At 42.0% G+C, this 11,804-nt stretch overlaps 1 protein-coding gene across 1 annotated transcript; it reads right to left on the bottom strand.

The window, feature by feature from the left end:
• Positions 1 to 2,111: 2,111 nt before the first annotated feature.
• Positions 2,112 to 11,550, bottom strand: KCNV1 (potassium voltage-gated channel modifier subfamily V member 1). The gene is made up of 3 exons (XM_009282582.2): positions 10,906 to 11,550; positions 8,616 to 9,142; positions 2,112 to 2,946 (listed from the first exon to the last, which is right to left on the bottom strand). The coding sequence occupies exons 1-3, from the start codon at positions 11,385 to 11,387 to the stop codon at positions 2,435 to 2,437; spliced, it is 1,521 nt and encodes a 506-aa protein (XP_009280857.1). The 5' UTR covers positions 11,388 to 11,550; the 3' UTR covers positions 2,112 to 2,434.
• Positions 11,551 to 11,804: the final 254 nt, after the last annotated feature.

Genomic DNA, 11,804 nt, shown 5'->3' with positions numbered 1-11,804 from the left:
CTTCCGTCTGTAAGAGCTGAAAGCAGAACTGGCCTTCATCTGCAAAATGATTTGCTAGTCTCAGCCCATAATGTGATAGATAACCTTGCTGCATAAACAACATGATTGACAAACACTTCTTGGGAGACTTTGAATTTAAAATCAAGAGGTCTGAAAATAGAAGCCGAAGCAGCTACTGGATAAAGGCTCAGCCACATTTCCCCATGGGCATTTCTAGGAAACTTTATCTCCAGAGCTGGTGAAAGGAGTGAATCAACTGATACATCCCAGAACATTTCTCTTGTTCTTTTGAGTCCTTCATAAAAAAACACAGGATGAAATAAAAGCAGCCTTTCCCTAAAGAGAATCAATCAGCTAACTGCATTTCCTTTCTCAAACAGAGATCAGATGCTGTACAAGAAAGCACAAAAGACATTACAAAATAGGCTTCCCACAATGAAAGCTTCTTCCTAATTCTCTATAATTAGAATGACTTTTGAATGAGAAACAGCCTGTACAATTTGTGCAGCCTGAGAGACATCCTGATCCGAGGAGCTATGAAATAATAACCTAGAGTGGGCTGCATCCAACCTTCCCCTGCAGAATTAATTTTGTCTCCTGGACATCAACGGGAGTTTTGTGATGGATTCATAGAGTATTTGGGCAGAGGGGAACACTGTGATGACACACTTTGCTCTCTGTGTGACAGACCACGAGGCTGACCTACAAATTTTCACACCTAGACAATTTCTGGTAGAGCCATACACACTTTTTTGGTCTCCAGTGCTTTTCCTTGGCTTCCTTCTGACCCTGGTGACAGCTGCATGTGCTGCATTGGTCCCAAATCCAAATGCTGACTGATGCCAGATGACAAATCAGAAGTTGTTCCATGCTGAAATGCTACTCAGTTTGCATCAAGGTTGGCGCCTTTGAAAATTTTGCTTGCTGTATTATGTTTACACCACCACTTGTAGGGAATTGGAGGAAAACACACTGTTGTTTCAAAACAAGTATTATTCAATGTTTATTAAAAGCAGGTTATTTCACCCATTCATATATCCTCAAAGGTAGTTTAAGCCTTCTAGATACATAAATACCTCATGCAATTAAATAATCCACAGTTAATAGATGTTTCTTTTTAGTATGTTGAATTAATGTCAAATGTAAATAATGATTGTACTCATATTGCCCAAAAGAAATGAGAAATGAGAGAGGTTTGTGATGTTTTTATTTAACCTACTAGTTGAGTTATATGCATACTGTGGCAATGTCATAGTCTAGGACAGTGAAATTATACTAAAGAAAAGCTTTGTTCGCTAAGAATGATATTGGGCCACTGGAGAGGTAAGTGGTGGGAAACTTGACCGAAAATACCTTTGATTATTTTAATTTTATATTTTGATTACTGCATTAGACTAAGCATCCGGTCCAACAAGTGCTCATTTTTCCTTTGGAAGAAAAGATTTTGATGAAGGATTTTTCTAATAATGGGTCATTGAAGTTTATTAATTTTTTTAAAAATCTGGCCCACTTGGAATACCTACTGATTTTAATGGGAGATCGAGAAATGAGTAGCTTGTTATCTTTTACCATTTCTGTTTCTTCTGATATCCACCAGTGACTTTACTTGAGCACAAAAACTGCTTAGCTACACAAATGTTATGGGAATCAAAACACACAGAGAAGGTATAGTTCCAACTAAGTTTGTAAATGACTTCTATGCTGCAAAGGCTGTATTAGCTCCTGCAACTTCCAGAGCAACTGCAGAGGATGCTCTACATTATGGCACCGGTTTCATGACTATTTTATACTTTGCTGCAGATCTTGCATCTGCTTAATACTTTCACCTATCTCCTGATACCCACCACGTATCTGGTAGCCCTTTGCTTCTCTTCAAATGACAAAATTCCTCCTCCCAGGGTCTAGTAACCTCTTTTACATGCAAACGGAGTAGAAGATGGGAATAAGAAAGGGGGTCAAGATGAAGCTCAGTATAGGAATGCCATCATAAATTTATTGAACATTTCACTCCCTTAGACTTCCCTTTTCAGATTTTCTTCATGTCTTTAACTTTTGTTCTTCCAATGCAAATACAAATCTTACAGTTCTTTAAAATTCAAAACACCATGGCGATTTTGGCTAAGACTTTATTACTATACATTAGCAAGGACATAAGATTCATAGACAAGTGTTTGCATCACTGTTTTACTTTGATGGACCCACTATTTCCCCTTGCACCCACCACGATCCAGTTCTGGAAGCAGGTTTCAGAGCCCGTTGAGAGATTCCATATTTTCAATCCTGCCTTTTCTATACAGTGGTTATCTCAGTCTGTCCAAGTAAAACTCCAGCTGGGAAAGCAAATACACTATGTGGCGAATAATAAAAAAAGAGATGCTTAATACCACATTTTTGAAGTAGTCTATTTGCTACACAAGACTAAATAACTTAAAAGTCAAAACCAAAAATCATCTGCTCCACTGCTCCTTGTACTTGCTCTCTCTCTGCTTTTTAACCGTAACATGTCCATGACACTGCGTGCATACATGTCTCGCAAATTAACATTGATATTAGAGTCGCTGGATGAGTTCTTCATGAGTTTCTTTAAAGCTTCACGCTGCCGAAGAGCGGCCTCTTTTATCTTCAGTGTAAAGTAACAGGCAGAAAAACGGTCATTTATTATAGCTATTGGCAAAGCCAAAACGAGTATTCCTGATAGTATACACATAAAGGCCACTACCTTACCAATGGTAGTGTCTGGTCTAATGTCACCATAACCAACAGTTGTCATGGAAGTTGTTGCCCACCACCAAGCACCAGGTACGCTTGAGAAAGTTGTGCCTGGCACGCCTTGCTCAACAAAGTACTCCACAGTGGAAAATATAGAGATTCCTACAGAGAGGAAAAGCAGCAGAAGGCCAACCTCCTCGTAGCACTGTGCGATAGTCATCCCAAGAGACCGCAAGCCTGAAAGACAAGAAATGCTGTCAGTAGGCCGATTCATGTAGCTGCCATCATAACTTTGCAAAACATCTCTTATTTGAAAGCTGACTGCCTTACGTTTTTCTTTGACTGCTAGTGAACATGCCTTAAGAAAAAGGGGTGCTGCTCTCAACGCTACTGGGAAAACATGATTTAAAGAAATAGATTAAAATGTTAGACTGAACCACTGACATCATCTCTGTTTCCCTAATACAGAGCATAGAAATTCGCCTCATTACTTATCGTTTGAACTACGTATGCATATGATTTAGAAAAACTAACCAATCTTGATTTAGTAGTTGGCTATAACAGAAGATCTAGCACAATTTTTAATGTTATCTAAATAACCATTAAAAAACACACTAAAACCACCTGCTCCCTACTTTCAGTCTGAATGTGCCAAGCTCCTATTTTCCAGCCATTGTCATATTTGTCTCTTGGACCAAGCAACCCTTAGTTACCAAATTTATGTTCCCAGGTGGAACACTTCTATCTAAAGCAGTGTTTGCAAAATAGCTTATTGGAGCTCTGCCTCTGCTTGCAGACTTCATATGCTCATTAAGGTAACAAACAATTCGATTTGCTTTTCCTTCCTCAATCTCAAACTACAAGATGTTAAAATTTCTTCTCGCTTTTGGCTCTTTCTTTTCCCCTTAAGGTCTAATGGGTTTTAAAGTTTTTGTTTATGTACAGCAAACAGGGGAAGTACACACTAGAGTTTGTAGGGAGTGTTTCCTTTTTCAACGTTTTCGTCTACGAACTCCAGTTAAGGACTTGCCTATATTCAGGTTTTATATTAATAGAACTATGATCTGTTGGTTAGAATGTTTATTACAATGATATAGTTTAAATCTGCAACACAAGGGGAATATGATGTATCAGTGTAATCTTTTCTTTGTTAATATGACTGCCTCCACATTTTGAAAATGCACTAAGATATGCAGTGTAAAAGTTGTGTGAGACAGTTGCAAAGATCCAGATCAAACTCTCATCTTCCAAGGAAGTTACTATCATCAATTGCCCCGTAAAACCTCCTACTGAACAAGGTAGAAGAATAAGTCCTTTCAGGTGACCTAGGAAGAAGGTACTCCAATTTAAAATTACCTCTGTAGCACTTCTTTTCAAAGCATAAATGAGTACTGTAAAAGCCAGGGTCTGCCCCTTATGATGGATCCTGAGAATACTATAGCTAAAAAACAGTGCAACTCTTGCATAAACCAGGTCAAAATAAGGAGGAACAGGGCAATGACTGCTAACTCTTTGTATCACATTATGACACCTTCAGTAAAATATTTTTCCTATGGTTAATTATTCTGACTGTTAAGGAGTCTGATTTTTTTTTTAGTATTTTTAGTTCTATTATCCTCATCTGAAACAAAGGTACTGAAAAACTGCAGAAGGTGCAGAAGAGCGTAACAGAAATGATTCAGTGTCTGGAAAAACAGAGCTCAAGCTGTCTCAGTTATCAAAAAGAAAAACAGGTATCTAAGAGTTATGTTGGTTATCATAAAGGAAAATAATAACTAAAGAACCCTTTACTTTGTTAAAGTCAAAGCAACAAAACAAAAAACCAAACCAAAACAGCCCCCTCGCCCCCCCGAAACTACAACAGTGCCTGGACCTTGAAACGAAAAAAAAAAAATTCAAATTAATTTGGTGAGGGTACATAATCACTAGAATGAATTATCAGTGAAACAATGGTTCTCCATCTCTTCATGTCTTCAGATGAAGTCCGAAGACATTTTTAGATGAATCTATGAATCAGGCAACTTACTGGACTCCACAGTTCATTCCTAAGGGGGAATCGGTGTATTCAAAAGAATAATATATCCTGCTATGTTATGTTGTAACTTTTTAAAATGTCTCTGGACTCCACAGTTCATTCCTAAGGGGGAATCGGTGTATTCAAAAGAATAATATATTCTGCTATATTATGTTGTAACTTTTAAAAATGTCTCTGAGCTCTAGAACACAGCCAAGCTAGGGCTGTCCCAGCAGAGACTCCTCAGCAAGTCTTATGGCCTCCTATGAGAACTCCTTGCCAGGAGCTGTAACAGCTTGGTCACTTGTGCTCAAGGTGCTAAGGTGCTGCAGCAGAGCTGGCGTGGGGCAGGCGAGCAGCCCCAGCCCTGGGGCCAGCAGGATGAAGGGGAGGCATTTCTGCCATGCAGGTCAAGTTACATCTCTCTATTGCCCAAAGGGACTTGGCCATACAAGCTGATGTTTGGGAGCTTCAGTTTACACACAGCATTTAAATCATCCTAAATTTTTGGCACTAAAAGTGCTGAAGTGCTTCTTCATGTATCAAGAGACATCTCATCCTGACATCATTCACCACAACTCTCTGAACATATGCCTATTGCCATCAGAAGTAAGATGCTCACATCCTACTTCTCCTCAAGGAGTCGATCTGTAAGTGCTTCCCAGAGGACCAGCAAGGCTTCACACAAAATGTGGCCCCAGGAGGAAGCCAACAGCTGAGGAGCATCAGAGAATGTGAAAAATGCAGGTTCAGTTCTCACCTATTCTTGCAGCCACTCAGATCCATAATATTGGTATCTTGGAAGAGTGGTCTCACCTTCTAGCTATACATTTTCTGGGTAGAGGTACTACTGATTTCTCAGTTGCTCCTTGATGAAGTATAGCACTTTGCATAAGTAATTACACACTCACTCCAATCTAGCTCCAGTGTTTCTAGGCATCACATCCCTCCTATTAGCTGGGTTCAGCTTTCAAAGGGGCAGAAATGATTCTTCCATTTCTTTTTCTGTCCCTTCCCCACAAGAAGGGTTAATCTGTCATTTCTTTAAAAATAAAGTGAAAAAAAAGAATTGATGTTATGTTTTTTCCTAACTCATTTCTGCCCTTGACAGCAGAGCCAGGCTGCTGTTGGGATCCCAGCTTTGCTATGGGTCTGCACAGTGCTACAGAGATGCTCTCCTCGTGATTGTGATCACCCCTCCTTGGTGAAAGAGGAGTTGCTGTCTGCAGCCATGAATTTTCTCATCTCTTCTGATCTCGCGCTCCTCTTGCCGTACAAAGCAGGCGAGGAGCGCATGAAGCTTTGTCTGGTCTGAGAGTGCAGAAGTCAGAGGGAAGCTTCACTGGGAGGTATCTTTAAGCTGCCAGATCCAGGGCAAGAAAGCAGAATTGTTGTGAGTGCCATCCCTAAACACTGAGATTTTTCAGGACTGCCTAGGTACGTGCAAGGAAGATGGTCTTTGTGTATGGTACTTACGGGGTTCACCTTGTATTAGCAGCTGTAGTTAAGGATGTGTTTAGAAGCACGTTAACAAAACTCTCTTCTGCTACATACCTCTAGCGGTCAGAAATACGGCTTCAGATCTGTGAGTGTATGTTTCCATTTTGATTTAATAGGGCTATGTTTTGTCTTAGTAGCAGCATCTCCTCTGACAGAAGATCAAAACAGTGACTTTCTACATTTAAATTATACAGATTTGATTTAATGTTCTGGGCCTAAGTGGGCAGCAACTCTGAACTACCAAAGAAGCAAACACAGTGATGGTAATGCTGCTCTGGATGGTTTAAGTAGATATGTATATTGCTTCTTGTATTTTGAAACTGGTACTTTTGTTCTAGTAGAAAGATGACAGCTCACTTCCAGATTAGGAGACTAGATTTTGATATAATTAATTCATTTCTACCTACACAGAATTACTGAACTCTATATCACAATATTGACTGCCATTAAAACTGTGGTAATATTTTAATGAATTTAAGAATAAATAGACACAAAAGTTTAGACCATCCCTGAAAGTTAATATACTTGAAGTTAACAGTTATTATACAACTGTCTGAAACATCTGTTTTGAAGTTGGTAGAAAGAGCCTTAGAACTGAATTTCATGGATTCATTCTGTAACAGTAAAATGTGATAAACGGGAAACTTTGTAACTAGAATCAACATACTTTTGGATCACTATTTTGTTATTCAGCACAAAAGTGCATTGATGACTTCAAATCTTTTTCTTATTTTCAAAATACAATTAGAAAGGAATGAATTCACATTACAGCTACCATCAAAAGTGGGTAGCAGCCTTTCTTGCAAAAAATCCCCACCAAACCCTGCAAAAATTATAATGAAGCAAAACAAACTCATTGACAGACTGAATCATTATAAGCTCCTTTCAACTGCTTTCTAAGGGACAGTTATGCATCAGTATATGCATAATCTAGGGTAGGCAAGTAAGATTAAGATACTTCTCCAACCACTATGATTATGCTCAGTAGCATTAAAGCTACTTCCTGCCATTGGCAGGCAGGTTCACTGCCCTTCAGTCAGAACAAAAATAAGGAGACACATTCTGCTGCTGCGAGCACACTATAATGCCTGCTGGAGTAGGGCCAGTTCACAAAGAGGGTGGAGATGGCTCTCTAAAAAAGAGAAGCATCAACCTGTTCCTGTTCCATGGCAGGAAATCCTGGAAAGGGTACGTTGAGTGCCATATAAGAAGGACCATCATCATCTTCAGAACAGGCTAATATTGCAGGACAGAGACCATGATTTACTATTAGGATCTGAGTTCTCAAAGCTCCAAGTGTTGGCTGAACATTTCTCCTGTCAAATTCAGTGCCATATTCAGCACTGATTTAAGTGGGAACATAATTAAATCACGTTGAAAATGCCAAGCACTGGACAACATCATGGCATGGCGTGGCGAGAGTACAGCTTTTACTCTTTCATATATCCAGGCATGTACATGTCATGAAGTAGTAATAAAAATGGGGTAAACACAAGGGGAAACGCAACAACTTCCAATCATGTCCAGCTTCCTCTGATAAATTCCCACTGGAAAACATTACCTTTTATGCCTTCCCTTCACTACTCAGAAAAAGTGGAGAAAAATGTTCTCAGAAATGCATTTCACCTTCCACCCTACCCTTGCTTGCTGTTCATCCATCTGTCTGATGACCTGTCAGAAGTGCTTAGACACCAAGAGCCCCACACCGATGGGTGAATGCTGACTGAACCTGACACTGCTGCTCTGAGCTGCACCTAGGTCCATTCAGTAAACAGCCTCCAGCTGTGCTCCACATATCACATAGATATCAGCATGTTCAACAGGGCCAGACAGCCCCTCAACCCACTGCCTAGTACAATTCATATTTAACGGTTTTCTTGAAACATTCTCTATCGTGGTTGTTTTCAGGATCTACGATGTAGTCAAAATCATGATATATTTCTTTGCATATGGTTCTTAACAAAACAAATTGTGACAGGTAATTATAAGCTGTCATCAATGGGCTTTTGAAAATACAAAAAGCGTGGGTCAATGATCTCTGCTTCTTCTCTTGCTTCATCCCCAACCAAATCAACTCAAATATACGTTTGTAAATTTATGACATTGTGAATGACTGGTGGATGATTTACAGTATGCAGCTTTGGGGCCTGTTTTTGTAAACATTCTGTGCAAACAATATACACTGGCTTTATGAAGAACCAAAATTTCTTGGAGAAGGTCCCTGCCACTCAATTATCAATGTCCAAAAGTAAGATTTTCACAAGCCATTACTGCTAACATTAGATTGGGTAGAAAGGTTACGCAGGAATGTACACAAAATGGAGGACTCTGCCCATCAACAACTGTTGTAGGCAGCAAAACCGAGAAGTACTGCTGCCATGGCCGAAAGTACCTGTTGAATGCCTTCCCAGCTTCAGCATCCGCAGGGCTCTGAGCAGTCTCAGCACTTGGACAATGCGCCCCACATTCTCCAGTTCTTGGGAGCTCTCCCCACCACACAGGCTCTCCACCAGCAGGGTGATGTAGAAAGGTAAAATAGCAAGGAGGTCTATGATGTTTGCCACACTCCTTAGGAAGCGACACCGATCCCGTGCACACAGGAACCTCAGAACAAACTCCACAGTGAACCACGCAATGCACAGGTACTCTAGGGCATCCAGTAGCGGTGGTGCCAGCCAGCTCAGCTCTACCGAAATCAAAGCCATGTTGGCAATGGACACAACAACAAAAGCCATGGATAGAGTGCCGAAAGTCCTGGCTGCTGCAGAGGAGCCAGGCTTTTCCAAAACTTCCCAAAGTTTCTGTCTGATGCTGGGACAGAGACTACCAGAAAAGTCCTCTTCCTCATCTTGGGCATCCAGTTCTTCTGCATCTTTCTTGATGTCTAAGGCTTCACTCAGCTCCTTCCTCCTGAAATACCTGCCCAGAAACCCCCCCAAAGAGATTTTAATACCAATAAGCATGTTTTTCTTACCCTCTACCATGTGAGGCATAAGGATACACATTAAAGCATACCTTACGTGAGCTCAGAAAACGCTGATGTCAAGCATATGGTTGATAATTTTATTAATTGAGCAGCATGTTTCCATTGACCTGATATTTCTATTCCCTCATTTCACATCACTGAGTTTGTATGTGCAGAGTAATTTTATTCTGATATCATGTTATTTATATGGATCATGTTGACTACAGTAGGATCTGCTGCATGACTAACATGCATTCTTGTAAGCAATCTTCACACAACCAGACCCTCTGATTCTAAATTGTCCTCAATTTTATTAATTATATTGCATTTTTATTGCATTGGTGTGTATCTGCAATACTACAAAGGAAGGCATAATAAAAGCCATGCAGTTCCTGGATGAAGTTCTAATCAATACACACTAAGATGACAAATTATCTTACTTTCTTTAAATATATGGGTTCTCGCACAACAAAGTGCACAAGCATCTGTGCCAAGACAGATTGTAAATGCATAGTTGAGTGTTTTGTTAGAGCAAGAGTATATTTACAGAACAATTTCATGAAACAAAACCATTCCTAAAGTACACAAAAAAATCCTTTTCTTTCATATCTGTATTCCTTGACTGTTGCAAATCTCAAGCCTTAGACAAAGGGGCTATGCAATTTTGCCTTCATGTGATGCACAGTTACTCCTGCATATGCCAAAGAGGCCTGCAGCTGCTTGTACCACCAAAGAAGTAGGAACTTTCCCTTACAGCTACCAGGGAAGGAAGAAATGGATGAAAACTAGGATCCAACTCTCTCAGCTGCAGAACTGGACCATGCTAGGGTAGGATAACTCTAGTATCATTTTGGGGTGGGGTTGCTTCTTTGTTTCTTTCTAATAATTTTGCTTTAGATAAATAACAGTTATACTCTTTAGAGAATTAATTTCTTCAATACTGACAAACAAACCAGTGGCAAAAAAATAAAATTAACTGCAAATAGAATTAACAGAAGTGTCCTGGAGGTGGTTCAGTCGAAACCCACCTCGTTCCTAAGCTGCCTGTTACAATTTGTCTCCAGTGAGCCATGTTCCCGCTGTTGCTGCCACGTCTCTATAAGCTGCTATATCCATGTGCAATGCTTCCCATCACGGCTCCTCCTGGAGCCATGCCACCCACACTCAGCCTGGCAAGTGACCACCCCCCCTTCTGCCTCTCCAGCTTGGATCTGGAAATCCTCCAGAATGAAAAGTGTGGGGTGGGGAGGCTCCAAACCCTCCTGGCGCCATGCCTGACTCCACATCCAATCTCTCTAACTAGGATAACCCCAAACTGGATGATTGAAAGGACATCTCTCCTTTCACAACCTTTTTCATCTCCGGCGTTGTCCCTTTTAAGCATTTTGAGCTTCCAGGGCCAGTCCGAAGCTGGTACAGGATAACCCAGATCCTGCTCCTGTTAGGGTCTCACTGTCTTGACCCCACTGCCAACCTACTCCTCAGCAAAGGTCAACAGTGATCTCACCCAACACATCTGCTCCCATTTCCTACACCCATCCACCTCTAGAGTAGGATTCAGGGATGAACTCATCCAGCTTTGAGCACACTTTTCCCAATGCTCTGCTACCTCACCTACCCCCACTGCTGGATCTCTTACATGAGCGTCCCTGCACGCAAGTCAATGCTGAGCTCACCCAGCCCAGAATCCTGCACGCCACATCTTCCCACAACTCACCGGTCTCTGCAGCAGGAATCGATGCTGAGCTCATCCAAACCCCAGTACTGGATCTCTTGCAGGAAGGAGAGTGCACAAAGCTGCTCCATCACATGCAGCCTCCCTGTCTGGTAGTAATTCAGGATGTAGTGAAACGCCTGTGAGCTCCGGTCAAAGAAATATTCATTCTCCATGAGGTTGGCATCGTCGCAAAGCTCAAGGAGGCCAGAAGCCACATCCCGGGCAGCAGAGACCACCACAGCCAGTTTGCCAAGACGGGTGTCAGGGTAGCAAGACAAAGTTTGCTGGGACATCACAAAGCGGCTGCCTCCTACATTGATAGTAAAACAGTCCAAGGAGGGAATGACCTTCTGGAGCAGGGGCCCCTGCTCTTCCTCACTGGAGAAAACACTGGAGTCCAGGGAGCCCAGGGATGTGCTACTCCCAGGTTCCTCCAAGGATGCTTGGGAAGAAAGAGACATGCAGCAGGGAGGCGACATCATCCTGTAGCTGCCAGCAGCAGCCCACACTCTCCTGGATCGAAAACACAACAGAGCCGCAGAGAAGACTGCCCCGCCGGGGGGGTGGCCGGGCCAGACTAGAAATGTATCACTTTGCTTTGGCTACCGTCCCAGGGACACCTCACCGTCCCCACTTCCTCCGAGCGATGCCTCCATCCGAGACGGAGGTCAGGCAGGGTGTTGAACAGCCCAACGCTGCCTACACCTGTGAAGATACAGAAGGAACAACGGTACCTGAGACGACTTCACCTCTTGCTGTCTGCGCCGGCAGCCGTCGGGAAGCGCCCGGCACCATCTGCCCGCGACGGCCCCTCCGCTTCAGCGTTCATCTCCAACCGCTGGGTCGAGGGTGGAGGAAATCAGCGAGAACACAACACGGAACACTGGCTTCAGCGGGTC

The sequence above is a fragment of the Aptenodytes forsteri genome, unplaced genomic scaffold, assembly GCF_000699145.1.
Source record: "Aptenodytes forsteri isolate BGI_AS27 unplaced genomic scaffold, ASM69914v1 Scaffold453, whole genome shotgun sequence".
NCBI classification, from domain to species: Eukaryota; Metazoa; Chordata; class Aves; order Sphenisciformes; family Spheniscidae; genus Aptenodytes; species Aptenodytes forsteri.
The sequence above is the reverse complement of the archived record's forward strand: the minus strand, read 5'-3'. Positions and strand labels throughout refer to the sequence as shown.